At 37.2% G+C, this 24,106-nt stretch overlaps 1 protein-coding gene across 1 annotated transcript in view; it reads left to right on the top strand.

Moving 5' to 3' along the window:
* LOC150076717 (putative ATP-dependent RNA helicase DDX17) overlaps positions 1-24,106 on the top strand; it is a 141,055-nt gene that overhangs the window by 49,374 nt on the left and 67,575 nt on the right. Inside the window, exons 7-8 of the mRNA XM_090386635.1 lie at positions 9,040-9,181; positions 15,656-15,816. Coding sequence (XP_090242761.1) covers positions 9,040-9,181; positions 15,656-15,816 — 303 coding nt within the window. The remainder of the gene's footprint in view (positions 1-9,039; positions 9,182-15,655; positions 15,817-24,106) is intronic.

Raw genomic sequence — 24,106 nt, 5'->3', positions numbered from 1 at the left:
ATGTACTCAAATCAGGAGTAAGCATATATGCACTTTGTGCGGTTTGGCGGACGGCAATGCTCTCTAGGCTTGTTGTTTGTACCACGAAGGGTTCCCAGAACGAAGATGTCCAGACAGGAAAACGTTTGAAGGTATCCATCGCCGCCTTTGTGAACATGGGACCTTTACATCTTGTGCTGCCGACAGAGGACGACCAAGATCTACAAATCCTAAAGTAGAGAGGTGGATCTACTGCCTGGCCTCCATGCATCATCTGATTTAAACCCACTAGATTTCTTCTTGTGGGGCCATTAAAGTTATTGTGTATTCGACTCCGGTAGCTGATGTGGAAACTCTCCAAAATCGAATTGTGGCAGATTGTGAGACAATACGAAACATGCTAGGAATTTGGCATCGTCTTTGCGAGTCCGTGAGACGTCGATGTGAGACCTGTATTCAGGCAGATGGTATACATTTTGAACAATTATTATGAGGTGATATGAACAGTCTTAACTGTTCATATCACACTTATGTCATAGACTATGACACTTATGTCATAGACAGATCTTCAAAACTCGGAAACCAAGCATTTCCGGAACTATGTTGATATAAAATATTTTTATTGTCTACATACAAAGAACTCATTCCTGAAGTTATGCCGTGTATTTTTGAAGGGGTCCGTGAACTTTTTTTGATTTTTGAAAGGGTCTGTGGATCTCAGTAGTTTAGGAACCACTGGTCTGGTATGTTTATGTTGGACATTAAGTAGTTTGGTCTCACTGAATAAAAATTTATAGTTTTCGTTAACAGCATGAAAAGCCAATTCTGAGGCTGCTGAACGAGAAGAACGGACTGAGGAGGCGTGCTGTTTTAACTTGCATCCAGCATACACTGCATCGAGCCCTGATGAGACGAGTCACAGTCACTGAAAGAAACGTTGTATACCAGGTCACTGATTTGTGTTGCATAAGGGGAAAGGAATGAGCAATTGTTCAGTATAGAGTGTAATTTCCATATTGGTCTGGCCACGATTTTAAATTCGGTATCTTTAAAGAATCTGTTAAGCTGTTTGTGCCACTGTTCAATATTATGGGACAGAAATAAAGTATTTTTTGATGTTACTATTGTTGGTCGGTGTATTTTTTTGTATCCTATCCTTAGCTTGTATCCTAATTTGATTTATTGTAGCAAGGGGGTAATTCCTGTTTAAGAATCTGCTGATTAATATCAGTATTTCTGTGTCTAAAGCAGATTCTGTCACTGAATATTTATAGGCATTGAGAAATTGATTAAAAATAATAAACCTCTTTTAGGTGAACAGGTGATAGCTGTTATAATGCAGCGACATACCGGTGTTTGTTGTTTGAGTAAGTGTGAAATTTAGAAAATTTAATGACTTTGGTTTCAGTATTTTCCCTTTCCAATGTAAAATTGAGTTTAGGATGAATATTATTAAATGAATGTAAAATGTCGACTAGTGCAACTATCAGTAATAACCAGAATGTCATCTAAATACCTCCCGTAATGTGGGATAGAAAAGGTGTCAAACGTATATGCTCAATCTTTGAGAGGTAGATCTCTGATATTAAGCCACTTAGACTCAATTCCATTGGCAAACCAAAAATTTGTTTGTATACTTTGTCTCAAAAGGTGATATAGTTGGCTCCACTAAGAGTTTAATCAATTGAAAAATTTATTTAATAGGAAGCTTCGTATAATTAATCGGTATAGAGTTATTTGACATATCCCAAAGAATATCTATGTGTATGCAACATTTACATTTGTATATAACAAAGTAACATCTAGTGAGAATAAATTATCATTATCCCCGAGTCTACAGTTCTAAGGTTATTAAATAATGTGTCGTAGTTTTTATCCCAAATTGTATCACCTGTCTAAAGGGTTTTATATTATATACATGTGTGGCTAAGGACAAAAACATCGAGTTCCTGTAAGAAACTATAGTGCGAATCAGAAATCCAGTTTTACCTGCCCAAAAAGTGCTGGGATGTTGTACGTTCTGGCCTTCAATTCCTTTAACCGAGACATAGTAATGTAGTCATTTTTTCGATATGCGGTTAATGTTTTATTGTACTGATTGACTAAATTGGTAAATAGTACTGGGTCTACTTCAAGATAAGTGAAGGTATCTGATAAACTGAATCTAACTTATTAATATAATCAGTTTTATCAAGTATTACAATTATCATGTATCTCCTTTGTCTGCTCTCTGAATAATAATGTCTTTATTTTCCTGAAGGTCATGTAAAGATGAAATTTCATGCCTATTCAATTTAGGAAGACATGTGCCTTTTATGTTATTCACCACTTGGTTGATTTGTTGAATAAATTAAATCTTTTTGTGGGACATTATGAAGTCCAAATTCAATATCTATTGCAAACTGTTTTTAGGTAGCTTGCAAGGTGGTAAATTATAGTTCAATTCTTTGGATAAAAGAGAAATCTGGTCCTGTGGTAGCATATACAAAGAAAGATTTGTAACTTGTTGATGTGTAGGCATTTTGCACTTTGGGTGGGGGGGGGTGTTTTAGAACTAGCTAAAGCATTGCAATTTTGTGTAAGCCTGTTGTATGCTTGTGGAGGGGGTTGTAAACAAATTCGTGTACACTTGGCCTGAAGCTTGCAAGAATGTGTTTGAATTGTATGTAGGCCCACCGTACATACAGGGTCATTGAAAAGGTGTCTGTGATTTCATGATAAAATAACAACGTAAATACTTACATCGATCAATTAATTTATTTGTTAATATCTACAGGAACATGTCAAGTTTTACTTCATACCTTAGTATGATTCAATATGAGCACCGTTCGTTGCTTGGCAAACATCCAAGCAGTAATCAATCTCTGTCCATGTGCACTCAATCATTTCCGGCGTAACTGTTGCTATTACAGTTGTGATCCCCTCTCTTAAATGGTGCAGATTGCAAATCTTTTCTGCGTAGACAATGTTCTTTAGGTAGCCCCACAAGAAAAAGTCTAATGGTGTCAGGCCAGGGCTGACACTGACTGACTGACTTCTTCGTGAACACCTTACAGACACTGACCGAGGTGGTGCACATAGGAGTCATTCTGCTCACACTCACAGTGCAGCCAAGATCATTGTTGAGGTGTCAAATAAAACTTAGTGAGTTAATCACGGATATCTTTTTCGATGACCCAGTATATAAAGGGGTTACAGAAGCACTCATATGAACCTGGTTTGGTACCCGCGATAATGTATTCAATTTGTTAATGTGCCTGTTTTTTATTTCTGTGGCCTATGCTTCACATCGCAAATCTGTGGGGGGGGGGGTCTTCAATACTGACCAATTGTTTGGATGTAGATAATTTTTAATTTGTCACAAAGTTTCCTAACTTGGAAAAGGTATTTTTGTTTATCAGAATACCGAGATTTTAAGATGAGTTTAACAATATTACAAGATGTGGAAAGTGATAGTTGCTTTATGCCTGAAATTTTATGATTTCAATTGACCTAGAAAATTTCGCAACAATTTTTTTGAAGGAAATATTTTAGGAAAGAAATATGGTAAATTTGGACCTAGTATCTTAGTGTTAATCTAATGTATTTTTGCACCAAGATGTTCAAAAAATCTTTCATAATTGTGTGTACTACTAGGAGAGGAAAAGAATGAAATAGTCAACAAGAGTTTAAAATATGAATATGATTAGTATAAGACAGAGCTACGATGCTCAATATGTTCTACGTTGTATTTCAATATTTATAGAAGAATAAGAGAAATTTACCTCAATATGATACGTAGACTGCTTCCTAATGACACAAATTAATTAAAAAAAAACACTAGTAGATTCTTAAACAGGGGTTACCCCTTGCTACAATAAATCAAATTAGGGTACAAGCTAAGGATAGGATACAAAAAACTACACTGGTATAAAAAGCCTTGTAGTTTCTATGATTACTTTCCTGAATGCTTCCCATTTAGAATTTGCTGTTGATAATGTCATCAGTTGGTCCCACTGTGTAGAATTTAAAAACTGTCTGAAACCACTGTAGTCATCCTTGCGAAAGCAGAAGCCTTTCCCTTTAACCTTGACAGTAGTTGTCTTTAATTAAATTCCATATTAGTGACCGATCCACAACTTCCAGTCAACATCTGGAAAGTTAAAATCATCCCCCCCCCCCAAATTATAAGATATTCTGATTTACTGGCCCATATATTTCTCTGTATAGCTGTTTAGTATACTCATCACAGTCATTATGCCTATAACAGACTCAGCAATGCACTGTGTTCACCCATTTCAACTGCCTGCACTGCTTTAGATTTAATATGCTTCTTAACTAAGAGCATAACCCCTCCACTCCTCCTGTCCTTCCTATACACATTGTACTCCCCATATTCACAGCATCATTTATGTCTGGGTGAACCATGACTTTGCTATTCCTGCAATGTCTGCATTTGACAACTTAATCAGTACTTCAAATTCATCAAGTTTAATTACAGTGCTCCTTGCATTAGTGTACATGCAGGTATACATACACATGTTCTTACTCTTAGTAACCCTTATACAGCCCGTGTTTTCACTTGTTCCATGATGATCCCACAGCAAAGCCTGAAATCCCTGGCACCTTGCACTGTTTCTACTGGAAAATGCAGCAGTCTGGAAAGGCTGCTGCATTTTCCAATAGAAACAGTGCAAGAATCACCATCACCATGTCCTGGTCTCTGACTAGTCTATTAGTCTGTGCATCCCCCAAAGTATCAGTTTTCCGATCCACCTATCACTGCCTCGATAGTATCAGCAAATATTCTTGCATCCCTTCTATTTAAGTGTATCCCATCCTTGTAAAAACACTCTCCTGTTAACAAGCACAGGTCACACTGAAAAAAATTCTACTCCATGAGCTTTGCAGAATCTCTTCAGGGTCAATTTGATTGATAAGGCTCTCAATGTGTACTCCATATATAAATATGGAGTACACAATGTAAACAATTGTGATAACAACGTAGCTTGTTCTAGTAAAGTGTTACACATCCTTAATCAGCAAATTGGATGACTTAGTGAGGAGCATGGATCAAACCAAATTGATGCTGAGCATTTGGCATCTCATTTAAAAGAGGTCAGAATCTGCTGTATCCCAACTGCAAGACTTTCATGTATGAAAAAAAAAAAAAAAAAAAAAGATATGTCATATCTGCACTTTTATACACTGTTTAAGGATACCTGTACTATTGTTTTTATATGATTACACTTTATAAAGAAAATTGGTATTAATCACAATCGAGAAGAGTGGCATCTTTTCACACAGTTCACATAAAGTTTAAAAGCATGTTGCCGCTACAATGGAAATATATGCCTATCAATTCTTGTTGTTCATACTAGTTCACATTAAAGAAGACTCTAAATATGTGAAACATATATTAGAGAAGATGAAGTATGACCAGTATAAAAAAATGCCTGTGAAAACCTCAAGATGCTGGAGTTCCTTCTGGATTTGCAAGTTGTTTCACTAAGTACCCTTGTTTTCTCAGCTTTTGGGAAAGCAGGGCAGCAGATCAGTACTATAGGAGAAGAGAATATGGTCTGCCAGAATTCAGTTGTAGCATTGGGGCATACAGTGTAGTAAACAATCCCTTGGTTCCAAGAAAAATGGTCTTTCTTCCAACACTCCACATCAAATTGGAACTGGTCAAACAAATTATTAAAGTATTGGGTCTTCAAGCATATGCCACATAGGTTTCTCGAATTGTCTGATGTTATATGTTAAATAGCATTAGCAGAGGCATTTGATGCAAGAAAGCAAGCTTATGCAGCATCAGCCAAAAAAAAAAAAAAAACCACTTCCACTTCACCCCTCTGTTCGTTCAAAATACCTGTCCAGCTGAGCCTTAAACTTATTTAGGCTATCAACTTCCATGACAAGGGATGGAAGTCTGTTCCACCAACCAACCACTCGCTGGCTAAAGGCAAATTTCCGCACGTCTATCCTACATCTGTCTTTTCTCAATTTGAATTTATGCCCTCTCAGGTGATTATTCTGAGCGAGAGGAAGAATCCCATCAGCATTGAGCATGCTCAAACCATTCAATGCTTTATACACCTCTATCAGATCACCTCGCTGGTGCCTAGTCTCCAGACACTGTAATTTGCAAAACTTAAGCCTTTCTTTGTAAGAGCACCCCTTTGTTCCATTCACTAATCTTGTTGCCCTTCTCTGTACTCGTTCCAGCAGCTCTACATCCTTCTCGAAATGAGGCCTCCAGACCTGTATACAGTACTCTAGGTGTGGCCTGACCATTGCCAGACCATACAAGGGAATAATCACCTCCTTATCCCTGCTAGAAAAATTCCTATATATCATTGACAATACACCATGAGCTACTCTTGCAGCCCGTCTGCACTGCTCAGAGAACTTCATATCTGCCTGCACAACCACCCCCAGGTCCCTTTCATTCTCTACCACTGTCAGTGTAGTACCACAGAGTTGATACGTTGCTCTGGGGTTGCTGTTTCCCATGTGTAGTACTTTACATTTGTCAATGTTAAACTTCATTTGCCACCTCTCAGCCCATCTGCTCAACCTTTCCAGATCCTGTTGCAGCAGCATAGTGTCAGTAGTGTCCTTGACAACCCTGCCTACCTTTGTATCATCTGCAAACTTCGACATTAAGCTTGATGTACCATCATCAATATCATTTATGAATACAGAAAACAATAATGGACCCAACACTGAGCCCTGAGGGACTCCACTAATAACATTAGTCCACGACAAGCAGTGTCCATTGAATATTTTATATTAAAGTGAAAGGTAACTTATTTACTAGGCCACAAATTAAGCAGATGTTGGTTTTGCAAGAACTGGAAGAAAAATGACTGATGTTGAGCAGAATACCTATTAGTTGCGTCAACTTATAGTAAATTGCTTTCTTAGTAACATTATGAGAAAAAATTACAAAGAACTATTTGACAAATTTGACTGAAAATTATGGAAGCATGAGATGCAGAAAATCAATCAATCTCCACTTCTTGCATTGTCATTGTATTTTTTTAGACCAAATCTAGGCAATGTTATTGAAGACTATAGGGAGAGATTCCACCAGGACAGTGGAAAACAGGTGCCAAGTTACACATATGAAACTATGATGTGGCTATAAATTTCAGTAATAATTTTTCAGAAGTACCAGTTTGTCCCTTTTTTGATGGCATCACTTGATGAGTTTTTATTTTAACTATAATAATCATCTAGTAATAATGTTATTACAGACACATTCAAAAGGTGGTTCCCCCCACCCCATAGTCATGTTCGATCCAGTGTTTTTAGATTACTGGATGAGTGAGTTTCGAGAATAACATGGGGCATTTGAAAAGCCTGAGTATGAAAAGGTAGTGGTAGAGTTTTATTGTATTTATGTATTTTTGTGTTTATATTTATTTATACTATTTTTGTGTTTAATATATAACACTTCAAATAGTAATCGACCAATTTTCATACAGTTTCAATAGTCTTTTTTTTTTCTTTTTTTTTTTTATTACAAGTCCTAAGGTTAACAAAGTTGTGTGAATGAGGAAAGATGGACAAAATCAGACACCTTGTAATCATCAAATATTTGGGGGGAAAGGGGACTAATGCCAAAGGAAATTCATGAGGATATGCTTACAACATGGGGAGAGGGTCCCCCCCTTCCTATTCCATGGTTAAGAAGTGAGCAACAGAATTTAAACGAGTGAGGGAAAGGTGGCCCATGCAGTGGAAGGCCTGCAGCATTCAACACTCCAGAAGTTGACAGTGTGTATGATCTGGTGATGAGTGATTGACGATGGATAGTTCAATAAATTGCCAGCATCTTAGGCATGTCCTCTGAATGTGTGCACCACATAATAAGAGGTTCTTGCTATGAAAAAGGTGGAGGCATGATGGGTCCCAAAGATGTTGACAGCAGATCAAAACTGCACATTAGCTGTGAAGTCAAGTGAATATTTACATCATTTTCAGGCAAATGCAACAAATTTCCTTACAAGGTTTGTGACCATAGATGAGATATGGGCCCTTCACTTTCAGCCAGACACAAAGAAGTCCAAATTGTAGAAACACAGCTGTTCTCTTCCTCCAAAGGAAACCAAGTTGATTCTTTTTGCTGGCAAGGTGATGGCATTGATTTTTTGGGATGCTGATGGAGTATTGCTAATGGATTAACTTCAGAAAGGCCAGACAGTCACAGGGACTTATTATGCAGACCTTGATTGCATGAAAACATCCAAGACAAATGCAAAGAGAACTCAGCAACCTTGGAGTCTTGTTCCACCACAGCAACAACACTTGCTCATAATTCTGTCAGTGCCATGGGTGTGCTGCATGAGCGTGACTTTGAAACCTTGGACCATCCCCCATATTCATCAGATTTAGCACCATTGGACCTTCACTTATTCCTAATTTGAAAAAATACCTGGGTGGCATCCGTTTTCCCAATGACTGTGACATCATTCCTACAGTAGATGCATTCTTGGAGCCCCAAGAGAGAACTTTCTTTGCAGCTGGAATCAATGCATTTCAGCGGGAAAAGTGTATTGACCCGAAAGGGGACTATGTTGAAAAGTAATGTGTTATCAGACACCCCTTGTAATATGCCATACAAATTCTAAATTAAAAAACAAATTAATTAATAAACAATCAGGATGCAGAGCAAGTTGTCTTTAACTTCCAGCTCTTCTTCTACTTGTGTTATTTTGGAAAATGCATGTTAACTGGTATATCACAGATTATGATATAGCAAATAAACTTATTTATTTATTCTGCTACCACATATAGAAAAAGCAACAGTATATTCCAGGACTTGACCATTTTCTTGGTCTATATAAAAAAATATTCTTTATTTTATTTTTGATTTTTATGTGATTTAGGTTTTTTTTTTTTTTTTTTTTTTGTCATGTCATTGTGTGCTGTCATGTCATTTTCAGTTAAATAATATGTAAAACATTTGAATTTAGTTACTGAAGGCTGCTTATTGATAAAGGAGATTTTATTTTTTGTATTACACTGCACTCCATATATGAATTTTATATTAACATTAACCTATTCTGATAGGTATTAGTGTTAGCGCCTACTCGTGAGCTAACACAACAGATTGGTGAGGTCAGCTCCATTTTTAGAAAATATTCAAATGTTAGAAGTGCTTGTGTGTATGGTGGAGCTAACAGGAACCCACAGATCAATAGACTCCATCAAGGTAATGAAAGTGAAATTTTTTGATCATTTGTGCAAGTCCATAATTGTTATAAATTATTTGCTCAAAGTTAAACAGCAGAGTTAAATTAAAGGTGGATTTTTCTTTTTTGCACATGGCTTGGGTACTCTATTTAGGCAAATGATGGTGCCAATTAATGTGATACTTATAATTAATAAGATAACATGTTCATATTAATCATAAATGATTATTTGTAAAATCTTTTTTTTTTTACTAATTTATAAGATTTTGGTATCTAATTTGTGTTATGCTGAATTTTAATGTGAAAGCTCATTATGAATCTATTATCTAGGTGGTGCTTCCTTTTTACTTTCAGCCTATGGTACAACTGCCCTATACAGTCAGTTAATCTAATAGGCAGCACAAGTCAGTTCCTGATATTGGTGACCTCTGAGTATTGACTCCTCCTCACCAGAATCCAAGCCAACTACCAAGATAAAGGACTGACAACTTCCAACCAGTACGGCTTTAAACCAGGTTATTCTACCACTGATGCCATTCTTCAACTATGCACGAAGAGAAAAGGCTCCAACTCTGAATATATCTTGGCCATCATAGATTTTATGGCAGCATTTGATTTGGTCTGGTGGCTTAGTGTTATTAAAGGGTCAGACAGGCAGGATATTTGCCTGAAATCTATAAGTGCATCAACAGCTACTTTGCCAATAGGAGGGTTACCATCAAGACCCTTTATCACTATGGAACATGGTGTTGGACGAGTGGCTCTCCAACAACTTCGATATTCTTTGAGGGTCCCACCTAGGTGGAGTTGCAAGCTAACTCTGTACTGAATGATCTTATTGAATGGGCTGAAACTCACAAACTTGCCATTTCCTCAACCAAAACCAAAATGTTGCTGATTAAAGGCACCCTCCATATCCGTAAGCCTCCTATCATCCAACTTCAAGGCACATCTCTCAAGGTGCACACAACTGTAAAATACCTCATAGTCATCCTCAATGCATCTTGATTGTATCAAGGACAAGTTGAGAATCAAGAGATACATGGCCATGCTGTCCTATGCGGCCAAAACAGACTGGGGGCTTAAGGGCAGAACTCTCAAGCTCTTGTACTCTGCAAGCTCCCTCCCAATTGTTTCATATGGTGCCCCTGCCTGGTTCTGTAGGGTTGAGAGAGTCACTTTCACCAACAAACTTAATGGAATTCAATGTCTCTTTCTTTTTCGATCAACAAGAGCCTGCAGAACTATCTCCACCTCCTCTCCATGTCATTTCCGACAGTCTACCTTTGGACCTCTACATTGCTTACTGCTACTTCCTGCACTGCTCCAGAAAACACATACAAACTACCTTCATCAGTATCTCTGCTGCTGCTGACTTTAACCTTGCAACCGAAAAGAAGAGACTCTGGTCTGAAGTTTCCAGCCTCTTGCAGACCTGCTAGTCCACAGAGCTCACGGGTGAGACTGCAAGAAAATTCATTCCGGATATTGCTTTCCTCACAAAAAATACCCTGACTTGGCTCACTCCCAACTTAGAGACCACCTTCATTCTCACTGAGCATGGTTCCATCAAAGCTCATCTTCATCACGTTGGCACAATCGATGAGATACCTGTGGTGAAATGGAGAACTGGAATCACCTTATGCTTGACTGCATTGTTTATTTTGATCTGAGACAGCCACTCCTCCTTCAAAGCAACTTTCCTGCTCTCCAGCCCTTTTCACTCTCTGACTGAAACTACAGAAATCTTCAGTGCCTTTATAAACTTCTGTACTGCCTTTTTTCAAGAAGAGGCGGCACCTTCTGACTACTGCTGCTGCTCCTGCTGTCCTTCCAGAACCTGATTAGGTTGCTCTGTTGGGCAATCTCCCTGGACTGTCCCTGTTTTTTTCGTTGAACTTGAGACCTTTTAGCACAGAGGTTCATCCTCTAGTGGCCTGCTAACCCTTTGGGGTTAGCAGGTAGGAGTTATTTTTAAGGATATAATTTAATTTTTATTTTAATTTAATTTTTATTTATTCTTTTATTATTACAGGTAACCCTCGTATAACGCGGCTATTAGGTTCCTGTAAAATGTAGTGTTGTGCGAAACAGTGGTATACGGGACTAAGGAAAAGTACAAAAAGGGGGTTACATTCCAAAAGAAAACAAAAATACATTATTTTGTTAACAAAACTAACAGAAATATGCCATTCTAGATTTCGTGTATCTTCTGCTCTCTTTAAAAAATCAGTAATCTGGGTTTTTGTTTGCTTTGCTTGATAAATTTTTGTGAATTTCATCGTATAGAACTAAGCATTTTCGAAGCTCCCTTTTGAAATTTGGGCTCCTTTCATTCAAGAATCTGTATTCAGAAAATAAGATTCTAATTGCTCGACTAACTTTATACCTTCTCCTATGCTTTTTAGTGTAAAATTTTCACCTGCGATATCATCATCTGAATTGATTTGATTTTACCTCCAATGCCATTTGCACCAAATCCACTACACCGGCTTCTTTTCTACCAGTAATTCTTGAAGTCTTCAGTAATCATATCTTTTTTTAATTTTTTTTTTAGGAGCATCGGCGACTAAGGCCATGTTACTCTGTGTATATTGTCTATATATTAAATGTGTGTCCTGAGGTCGATTTTCTGTTTTCTGGATGAAAAACTGGAGATTTATTTATTCTGAGCACAAAGAGCATACCATTAAGTATGGATCCCTGCAGCACACTTTTCTGGACAAAAGTTTGTGAAACTGCATTGCGATAACACACTTGGAAGTGTGTGTGTGTGAGTTTCCAGGAGAAAAAACCATACTACCCTCGCCCGAGCCCAACTAACTCAGCCACATTGTGTAACCCCCATAAAAATTCCTCTCTTCATCGACGGGATTCAAACTTGGGTCTTTTCCAGCCGGTGTTGGGAGGAGGGCAATTCTGTCAGCTGTGCTATCCACGAGGGCTTGAGTAGTCATGTCATCAAAACCTTTCCCTCCTACCGACGTAGTAAGTTCTGCTATCGCACAGATTCCATTTTCTGCCTGTTCGACCATATTTCCTGAATGAACTGACTCTGGCCATGCATTTTCCACATGCATTTAACGTTGACAGTTTTACTTCTTTGAGTGACAAAGTTATGGTTCTGATACAGTCCAAAATTGAGAAATGTTTCCATGCCTCCATTACTTCAATAGATTCGGAATTAATTTTAACGATTTTCTGAAGTAATGAGTTTTAAAGGTGAATGTAATGCCTCGATCTAATTGAAAGAAGTTCTATTAACCTAGTACAACTGTGGTGGTAGTACAACCTAGTACAACCTCCCTTCCTCGGGGTCCCAGCTTTGCCTTCCCCTTCCCTTCCCTATACCTCACTTCATTCCTTGTGTCCTCTTCCCTCCTTGCTCTGCTGGTTGACTTAAACTCCAACAGGCATCCCGCTCCTTGTTGCATGGACAGATGCTGGAATGCCCCTTCCTGGTGATGGGATCTTCCAGTATCTAAGTGGCCAGATGAACAACACAACAACACTCTATCCAAGATACCTACACTACTCATATGCTCATCTGGTCTTGGCAGAGTTTGTATCTTCACAGTGACACTTTCATGCAGTTTTGTGAGGGACCACTTTTACTGCTAACACACACACACACACACACACACACACACACACACACACACACACACACACACACACACACACACACACTTCCAAGTGTGTTATCGCAATGCAGTTTCACAAACTTTTGTCCAGAAAAGTGTGCTGCAGGGATCCATACTTAATGCTATGCTCTTTGTGCTCAGAATAAATAAATCTCCAGCTAATGTTGATACCCCTACACAGACAACCTTACAATATATTATTCACAGAATATCTATTCTGTTGAGTGATGGTTACAATGTGCGATAAACAGAACAATGTCGTGGATTTCACATAATGGTTACTTCTATCCACTTAAAAAACCAAAGCTGTTAATTACTGCAGAAATCGTCAGCTACATCCACAATATGAATTACAGTTGGAAATTGATCCAATATGGCTTACCAAGAACTTCCAATTCTTAGGTCTAGTAATCGATACAAAACTCCCATTCCAGAAAAATATATTGGAAACATGTATCACCTATATGAAAAAACTGAACATACTTAGTTATCTCATCTATGATATGGGGGGGAAAGATTATTATATTCTTCTCCACCTGTACCAAGCTATGATCAGATCCCGCTTAGATTATGGAGCACCAGTTTGTGACTCTGCATGCAAAACTGTATTAAAATATCTCAAACTAGTACAACACAGTGTTCTCAGAATTTCTCTTGGACCATACAGCATCTTGCAGGTTCAGAGTCTATGTATAGATGCCAATGAACCTCCACTTCTTCACCTTTGGAGAAAGATGTTACTTCCTAATTATGTAGTCACAATCTGTAGTCTCCCTTCCCATCCCATCTGGAGAACCTCTATGATTCTCCATGCATAAACCTTTACAGAAATAAGCTTGCGGGAATAATGCAGCAATGGAATATACAACTGACTAGTATATTTCAAGACACAGAACCAGTGCAACCTCAATGGAAAATAAGAATACTACCATGTGATAGCTAATTCCATCGTTGGGTGAAACACCTCTTTTAACAAAATTTTCAAACAAACAAACAAACAAACTTTTCAAAAGCTCCATGCCCCCCATGCCTTAGCCAGTGCACAAGCTCTGCATGTCTATACTGATACAGCTGTGGGAGCTGTAGTAATTTTACAGTGGAATTTTATGTTATTAAAATGGCTTTAACCCTACTTACTATAATCTCTAGTCCACAGACCATAATCTATACAGACTTTCTGAGTACAGTGATAGCTCTGGAAAACAATGTTCAAAATTCACATCCACCGTTGAGACAAATCGGATCATGAATATTTCAACTCAGTGACAACAAACAGACTATTACATTTTGCTGGATTCTTGGGCACATTGGAATATTGGGAAACGAATATGCAGATCAAGCAGCAAGAAACCCTGTAGGCATTGACCCCATTTCAGTTCCCTCCATTGATTATAAACTGCTCACACAATGACTATGTAATGAACAGTGGACTGAAATGTGGAGCACCCAACCGAAAAAAATTATTACAAATAAAGCAGAAACCACAATTATCAAATCCAGCTTCTGGCAGAATAGGCATGAAAAAGTTGTACTGGTGAGAACAAGAATTGGCCATACCAGTTTAACACATCTCTTCTTATTGCTAGGTGATCGTCCATCACACTGTTTGCATTGCCATTATCTACTTACTGTAAAGCATATCCTTCTGGAATATGCCCACTATCATACTGCTAGAATCTCTTCATTCCGATCCCCTTACTAACATAACAGGACTACAAGTCTAAGCAACATTATTGGAAATGATACCAATTTAAACGAGCTGTTCACCTTTCTAAAAGCAATTAATTGGTGTAACTACTCTTGGGTTCCTTTCCTTACTATACTGATCATTTCAAAGTTGGAGGTGCAATTTGGCTATGGTAGCCCTTGCACCATTAAACCTCCACTCCAACAACAGCAACCATGTTCATCTGAAAGTAACAACTCAGATCTCAGCAAGTGGGTTTTCATGAAATTTTATATTTAGGCCTTTTAAAAATATTTGTTAATTCATTCCAAGTTTCATTAACAAATAGAAATCCAGCAGCTAATATTTCTTTTTTCTATAACAGTTTTTATGTAAAACAGAAATTCATACATTAAATGTAGTTTTAATACAGTATTGTTTAAGTTTAGACAGTTCATGCACACTTCATGTGTATTGTTGTATAAGACTATGAACATGGTTTCACTTGTGAAGAGATACATATACAAAGAGAGGAAAGGGACAAAAAAAAAAAAATAAGAATATACAGGAGGAAAGTAATAATTATTATACAGTTGCAATTTAACTGAATGGCTAAGTTTAGAGAACATAAAACTGTAGTTTTATTAGGTGTTCTGGAAAGTAATAATCTTAATTAATCGATAAGGTTTGTTTACTAAGGCCATATTGCTGCGGGGATATGCGGTGGTCATTCCCTGACCTTTCCGCATCCTCCGTACGGGCTCGAACCCCGGTCTAATCAAGAAGCGTGTGCACGCACCTGCTCCTGCCCACCTGGCTACTGAGGCGCCTATCGATAAGGAGATAACTATATTTACTGTTCACTTCTGTCATTTATAGAAAAACAAAAAAAAAATCATTTAATATAAGCAAAAAAGTCAAATGCACCTGACATATAACACAATGTTAACTAACTAACTTGTTATAAATAATTTGCATCTCTTTCATTTTTCAGCTAGAACCTGTAAATTAATTCTCAGAATTCTTGTGAATAAATTATTTACTTTTATATTTTATAAATGCAGTATTAGCTAGTTTAATTGATATTGCATTTCCAGTGCAAAATTGTCAAAAATAATTCTATATATATATATATATATAGAATTATATAAAATATATATAAAATCTCCCTTTCCCCTTTTCAGGTGTTGAAATTTGTATAGCAACTCCTGGTCGTCTTTTAGATTTCCTATCTTGTCAGGTTATAAATCTTCATCGCTGTACATATCTTGTGCTAGATGAAGCTGACCGAATGCTAGACATGGGCTTTGAGCCACAGATTAGAAGTATTGTGGAACAAATTCGAGTAAGTATTCCTGAAATAAGACTTTTTCAGTGCATCCTGTTATGCACAAAAGCCATATCTTTTTTAGATGACTTCAGTGAAGCAAATGGAAAATTTTAGGCATTTCAAGTTTTTTTGCAAATTTGGATATATATGGAAGTATAAAAATATTTTATAAATTATAAAAGTATAAAAATTATATTTGCTGATTTCTGAAAAAATTTGTATAAGTTTCAATTTTTGACTGCTAGTTACTAATACTAATTTTACTATTTATATGTACATCTGGGTTTAACCATACTGCATATGTCAAAGAGGAGCTAAGGATGATATCCTGTGCTTCCCATTTCAGCTGAAGGCCAAGGCAGGGGAGGTGCATAGTATATTAATCCTGCACTGTTTTATTTTCTTTGACTCCCAATTTGTTGTTTATAGCTGTAACAGGTTAGTAGCCGTAACGTATCATTTATCTCTCTCTATCTCTCTCTCTCTCTCTCTCTCTATATATATATATATATATATATATATATATATATATATATAGAGAGAGAGAGAGAGAGAGAGAGAGAGAGAGAGAGATGATACGTTACGGGGCTACTAACCTGTTACAGCTGTAAACAACAAAAAACATTGTAACTCATTTTAATGTAACTCTTTAAAAGAAAAGCTTAAAGAGTAACATAGAAAAGAGATAAACACTAGATGAAATGGTTTCGGTGAAAGCAAGATTAATAAATTAGGTATAAAGATGCACCTAAAAGCACAAAGCAACATTAAAGGATGCAAGAGTATATGTAATTTGTATTAATATTAAATTAAATTGAGTAATTATAAATGGATGTGAAAGTTACACAAGGTGCCAGTAACTATAAGGGTGAGGAAAGTAGAAAAAGAAGAGTAGTAGATTAGTGAAAGATGAAAGAATGTTAATATTCTAAAGGTTATGATGAATTAAGTAAATTATGGGCTGAATTGCCAAGCCAATATAAAGTGGGGGAACTTTAAACAAAAATTAGTATAACAAAATATTAATAAAATGCAAATAAAAATGAAAATAAAATGAAAATGGTATAGCTGTCATCAGATATGGGGCGAACAATTTATATCTACACGAGAAAGCAATTTATAGCAGCAAAGCGGACTTAATAGTAAGCTGTGAAGAAATTCAAAATAGCTGGAAAATTGCTCATTTGGTTTAAGCCTGTATACATTCATCTATGCTACTGAATTTGTGCTTCTCAGCTCCCTGCATTTATTTTTCCTGCCAGCTCATTTTCTCCTCGCATTTCTTGAAATACCCCAGGTATCGTACACTTTCATTGTCTTATCATACTTTTCGGTTTCGTTTTAGATTCATTTCTCGGCATGTTTCGACACATTTTTCCTTTCAATACAAGCAGTTGGTATTAGCTCCATTTTATACTAATGCTTACAAATGCCAGAGCTCTTACTACAAGGTTGGGCTTCACAACCCCAGCAAGCTTAGTGTTGTTTAATAACTTTCTCCATGCTTTTTTATCTTTCTGCTGTATAATTCTAAATTTCTTCCCGTTCTTTAAACTATTAGTGCAAAACGGGGGTGAAATGAATGTTCCTACTTCTATTGCTATTTTTCGTCTTTATTTATTTAAAATGCTCTTTTTCCCTTCCCCATCCTCAATTTAATATCTCACCCTTATACCATTTGCTTGTTCCAATTTATTTTTAAAATACACTGATTTCTTATCTATACAAAATTAAATCCTTCACTAAATTCCACATATTTATATTAAACATATTGATATTAACTATTTTTATCCAAACTCGATGCTTATAATAAACATTGATATTAACCGTTTTTATCCCAACTCAGTACTTATTTTTAGCTAAATTAATTTTTACCTAAATATATCACACTGCATTGGGACTACCTTGTCCATACTATATTAAAAAGTGCTAATTTCATTTCATTCCTTTTTGGCCTTTCACTTATCTCCTACTATTATGGGCAAGTATAGATATGCAGTTCCTGATGGTGTAGTCAGGTGCACATGGTCAGGTGTAGTCCCCTGATGAAATACCTGATCATTTATCAATATTTATTTCTACTGACATCAGATCAAGCATTTTTTGCATTACCTATATTAAATAAATAAATTTTCTGTTTATACTCCGGCACGACAACCATGTCAGTAGAGTTTACAATAAATCGTCAATACAAATATTTATCGTATTTAGTAGTCACGGGCTTGAACCCCGGTCCACTCAAGGAACGCGTGCTATGCACTCTTGCTCCTGACCACTGGGCTACGTCAGGCCTAGACCTTTTACTAAAATTGTTCCCCCCATATCTGATGACAGCTACATCATTTTATTTTTATTTTCATTTTATTAATATTTTGTTGTACGAATTTTACTTTATAGTTCTCCGACTTTATATTGGCTTGGCAATTTAGTCCATAATTTACTTAATTTATCATAACCTTTAGGATAATAACATTCTTTCATCTTTTACTAATCTGCTACTCTTCTTTTTCTACTTTCCTCACCCTTATAGTTACTGGCACCTTGTGTAATGCTGACTGGGCTAGCTTGGTGGGTAAAGTGCCTACCTAGCAACCCAAAGGTCACGGGTTTGAATCCTGCCTCAGGCTTGGATCAGATTAGAAAATGCAAAAACTTTGGGAAGTGCAATATGGCCACAGAAGCCGATGCATCAACAACTACCTAAAAAAAAAAAAAAACCTTGTAACTTTCACGTCCACTTATACTTACTCAATTTAATTTAATATTAATACAAATTCTGTTTTGTTCACCACTCTGTGTATACATACACAGAGTGGCGAACAAAAAAACTGCACTGCTTGTGAATTTTGCAAATAATGTGTTTTGCACTGCATGTAGAAATGTTTGAAATGCATTTGTTAGATAGAATATATATATATCTCTCTGAATAAAATCCAATAAAAAGACTCCACTTGATATACCTAATTGCCTTAAATATCTTCCCAAAGGGAAAAATGCGTAATTAATGGAAATATGAGAAATTATGCAAATGACAATTGTGACAACCAAACATACATTTTATTGCATTTACACGTACAAATTGAAATGACAAGTTAACGTAATAGTATTATGTACTGTAAATCAGCAAAATAAGTCCTCAATATTTTGTTGTTCCTCCTCGAACTGCAATTACAACCTTGCAACGATCTGGCATAGAATTAATCAACTTCTGGATATATACGGTTCCCCAGTTTCGTGGTACCACACCCTTATAATGCTCTCCTGCAGCTGAATCTTACTTATTGGCTTCTTCTGAGCAATTTTAGAGGACCCTGTGTACCAGCAATTTTCAATAGGGTCAAATCTGGACTGTTGCTGCACCAGTCCAACACTGTAATGCCAGCATTTCTGAGGTATAACTGCACCTTAAGGTAGAAAAACGAGGGAAAACATTGTGCTCGGTCATGTTGAAAAATGCAGTTTTGGGCATTTGCGTGGTGATCCCTAATAATGGGTTTCAGGTACTCCTCCAAGATAGCAGTCTAGGTTTCTGCATTCATCGTTCCATTAATAAACTTAATTCGCCCCACCCCTTTGCTTGCTATGCATCTCCAAACTATCTGACTGGTGGGAAACTTTTCAGTCGGTGTTATGCAGTCAGGATGGTATGTCTCCGATTTTCATCTTCTGACATATCGCTTCCCATTCGAGCCATGCAGGTTGAATTTCAATTCATCAGAAAAAATGTGTTCCATTGCTCTTTTGTCTGTGAAACATGCGTTTTAGCCCAAGCAAATCAATTTTTCCTCATTCCTTCTTCAACAAAGGCTTCTTCTTTGGCCAATAGTCGTGCAGACCATATTCTGAAAGCCATCTTTGGATAGTTCGTGCACTTGTTTCAACACCAGAGGCCATCTCAAAGTCCAGTTTTAGACCAGGAGCACTAGCATGGCGATTACGAAGGAATAGCTATTTTAAATATCAATCTTGGGAAGGCGTAGTCACTCTCTTGCAGCCTGATCCAGGTCTTCTCTTCACATCACCGGTTTCATGCTTTAATTTCAGCACGCAGGATACTGTTGACTGGCGGCGGCCTATTTTATCATTCAACAAAGGCTTCTTCTTTGGCCAATAGTCATGCAGACCATATTCTGAAAGCCATCTTTGGATAGTTCGTGCACTTGTTTCAACACCAGAGGCCATCTCAAAGTCGAGTTTTAGACCAGGAGCACTAGCATGGCGATTACGAAGGAATAGCTATTTTAAATATCAATCTTGGGAAGGCGTAGTCACTCTCTTGCAGCCTGATCCAGGTCTTCTCTTCACATCACCGGTTTCATGCTTTAATTTCAGCACGCAGGATACTGTTGACTGGCGGCAGCCTATTTTATCATTCAACAAAGGCTTCTTCTTTGGCCAATAGTCATGCAGACCATATTCTGAAAGCCATCTTTGGATAGTTCGTGCACTTGTTTCAACACCAGAGGCCATCTCAAAGTCGAGTTTTAGACCAGGAGCACTAGCATGGCGATTACGAAGGCATAGCTATTTTAAATATCAATCTTGGGAAGGCGTAGTCACTCTCTTGCAGCCTGATCCAGGTCTTCTCTTCACATCACCGGTTTCATGCTTTAATTTCAGCACGTGGGATACTGTTGACTGGCGGCAGCCTATTTTATCAGCGATAGCACATTAAGCCCTTCCTGGGACAGAGCAACGGCTACTCTTTTTTTCTTGGTGTCAACTTACACCTCCGAAAAACAGGATACTAATGAGTACCCTTCTAATGTGTGTACCCTTCTAATGCCATGTTTGTGCGAGCAATGCAACATCATTTTATCTGTTCAACGTATTTTATGTGATTGTACCAGTTCTAGAAATACTCGTTTTACTGCTTTTACCCATCTGACTGAGCCATATACACTCAGTCAGATTTTAAATGACAATGACAATGTGTCATTGTCATTTAAAAGCAGTTTTAAATTTTTAAAATCGATCAATATATATACACTCATATGAAATATACAATTTGCTTTTATCATTGTACTGATTTTATTTATTGATATGTCTATATATATATATATATATATATATATATATGCACCTTTCGAAGAAGTAACCTTTTTAAAAGTAACCAGTCTTATCTTTTTTGAATTTTAATCTTTCCATGGCACACTATAACCTTGCTGTTTTTGTGTCCCAAAAAAAAAAAATCAAAATCAAACGCTGTGTTTATAGAAACGGCAGATGCAATACCTTGTAATTACTGTCTGATGCAATACCTTTGCTTTGTGACAAACAAAACGACTGTAATCAAGCAATATCTTATACGTTTCACTATAAATGTTACTTTCTTTTAAGGTGCTGCAGTTTTTTTGCCTGCCCTGTATATATAGAATTATTTTAACTGCTCTTTGTAGTTTTTATTTTATTTTTAAGTTTTGGCTACTTGTATAATAATTTAAAAGAGTTATTATCTGCATCATTGTATATTATGTGTGCTGTCAACAGCACAGCACAAATATGATAAAGAGGCAAATAAAGTACAAGATACAATAAGAGGTAAATAATAATTTCAATAATACATTGCTGTTTGTTGATGGTACTGCTTTGTAACCTACCAGGTATGGTGGCCTATATGCAATAAACTATATGCAATAAACATATCATTATCTTCATGCAGAATAGTGTTCCACTTTTCATATCCAAAATTTTACTTGCATTCACCAGAATGCCCTTCATTCAGTGAAAATCAATGTTTAAAAAGTACAGGTTTTTTTGTTGAATGGCATAACAGAAAACGTATTATTTATTTTTTTTAAGCAGTTATTGTCTCATTTCGGTATAGAACTTTCAAATATTTTGAAGAGGGCCAAAGGGAGTTCTAATGTTATACCAATATAATTGAAACAGTTCCATTATGCTTTATGCATGGCATCGGTGGTTGGTTGGTAAAAATTAGTTAGTAGCGATTGCTGAATTTGAACTGCAAAATGAAATGGTAGCCTGTGGGCAATATGATTAAAATGGTTTGTGTGGCTCTCTGAAGATATATACAACTTTATGTAACACAACAAAGAGTGGTAAGATTGTTTTCAACTGATTGATTGAAAGGTGGCAGCAACAGATGAAAAATTGATTCAGGTGGCCTTAACAGACTAAAACCCCCATTTAAACTCATTGATCAAGAGAGTTTTCATAGTCTCTTTCTCAACTTTTGTCAAGCTTATTAGCAATTTCAGATTTTTCAAGACTTATCCAAGCCAAGGGGAGGGCTACTGTACTTAGTGTGTATATGAGGGGTATTTCAAAAGTTAGATTATTGCAACAAGAATAATATAATATAGTAATGAATCAGCTTTTATTAAAAAGTCACCTCGAGGGATTCACTTTATGCAGTGTCTCTTCATCCTTTCTAGAACCCTTACATAGAACTTTCTTCTCCTCAACTGCATAAATAAATTTGTTCTAAAATTTTCCCTTTTGGATATTTTTTCAGTGAAAAAATTAGGTAGTATTCTGAAGGAGCTTATCCGAAGAGTGAGGTGCACTGGTGTTCAAAGAAAGTGCATCACCTAGACAAGGCTGCAGCAATAATTCAGACACAGCACGGGTGTGTTAAGGGAAAGTTTTGTCTGACAAATTTGATTGGTTATTATGATGTAGTTACAAAGAAACTGGATGCAAAAAAATAATTTTTATATCATATACTTGGATTTCAGGAAAGCTTTTGACACTGTTGCGCATGGAAGACTACTGTACAAATGGAGCATAATGGTATTAAGGGTAAGTTGCTACAATGGATAAAAGGATGGTTAAGTGGGAGAAGGTGGTAATCAATGGGTGCCGCTCTTTGTGGACTCATATTATTAGTGGAGTCCCACAGGGTTCGGTGTTGGGTCCACTGTTGTCTAGTATATTTATCAATGATATTGATGAAGGTATATCGGGCTTAGTGTCGAAGTTTGCAGATGATAAAGGTTGGCAGGGTTGTTAATGACAGTAATGGCAGTGTGCTACTGCAACAGGATCTAGAAAATTTGGGCAGATGGGCTGAGAAGTGGCAACTGAAGTTTAACCTTGACAGATGCAAAGTACTGCATATGGGGGGTAGAATTAACCCCAGAGAAATGTACCAACTGTGTGGTACTACACTTAAGGTGGCAGAAAATGAAAAAGACCTGGGAGTAATTGTGCAGTCAGATATGAAGTTCTCTGAGCAATACAGACAGGCTGCCAGGGCAGGTCATGGGTTTTTTTCAATGATATACAGGAATTTTGCTAGCAGGGAAAAGGAGGTGATTGTCCCTCTGTATAAGGCAATGGTCAGGCCACGCCTTGAGTACTGCGTGCAGGTCTGGAGGCCTCATTTTAGGAAGGATGTAGATGTGCTTGAGTGTGTACAGAGAAGGGCAACAAGATTGGTAAGGAGAATGAAGAGATCCTCTTACCAAGAGAGGCTTAAGTTCTGCAAATTGCAATGGCTAGAGACTAAGCACCTGTGTGGTGATCTGATTGAGATGTATAAGGCCTTGAATGGGTTGAGCATCCTGAATTCTGATGGAATTCTTCCACTTATTCAGATTACAAACCTATGGGGGCATAAATTCGAATTAAGGAAAGACAGATTAGCATTAGCATTAGTAGAGGCATATGATGCAAGAAAGCAAGCTTATTCAGCATCAGCCAAAAAAAAAAAAACACACACCACTCCCATTTCACCCCTCCGTTCGTTCGAAATACCTGTCCAGTTGAGCTTTAAATTTGTTTAGACTATCAACTTCAACAACAAGTGATGGAAGTCGGTTCCACCAACCAACCACCCGCTGGCCAAAGGCAAATTTCCGCACATCTATCCGACATCCGTCCTTCCTCAATTTGAATTTATGCCCTCTGAGGTGATTATTCTGAGTAAGATGAAGAATCCCATTGGCATTGAGCATGCTCAAACCATTCAAAGCCTTATACACCTCTATCAGATCACCTCGCCGGTGCCTAGTCTCCAGACTCTGTAATTTGCAAAACTTAAGCCTTTCTTCATAAGAGCAACCCTTTGTTCCATTCACTAATCTTGTTGCCCTTCTCTGTACCCGTTCCAGCAGCTCTACATCCTTCTTGAAATGAGGCCTCCAGACCTGTATACAGTACTCAAGATGGGGCCTAACCATTGCCTTATACAAGGGAATAATCACCTCCTTATCCCTGCTAGAAAAATTCCTGTATATCATTGACAAGACACCATGAGCTACTCTTGCAGCTCGTCTGCACTGCTCAGAGAACTTCATATCTGCCTGCACAATTACCCCCAGGTCCTTTTCATTCTCCA

Source organism: Mastigoproctus giganteus, chromosome 12, assembly GCF_048544385.1.
Source record: "Mastigoproctus giganteus isolate SK-2022 chromosome 12, ASM4854438v1, whole genome shotgun sequence".
Lineage (NCBI taxonomy): Eukaryota > Metazoa > Arthropoda > Arachnida > Uropygi > Thelyphonidae > Mastigoproctus > Mastigoproctus giganteus.
Note: the sequence above shows the minus strand (reverse complement) of the source record. Positions and strands in the feature narration are given on the sequence as shown.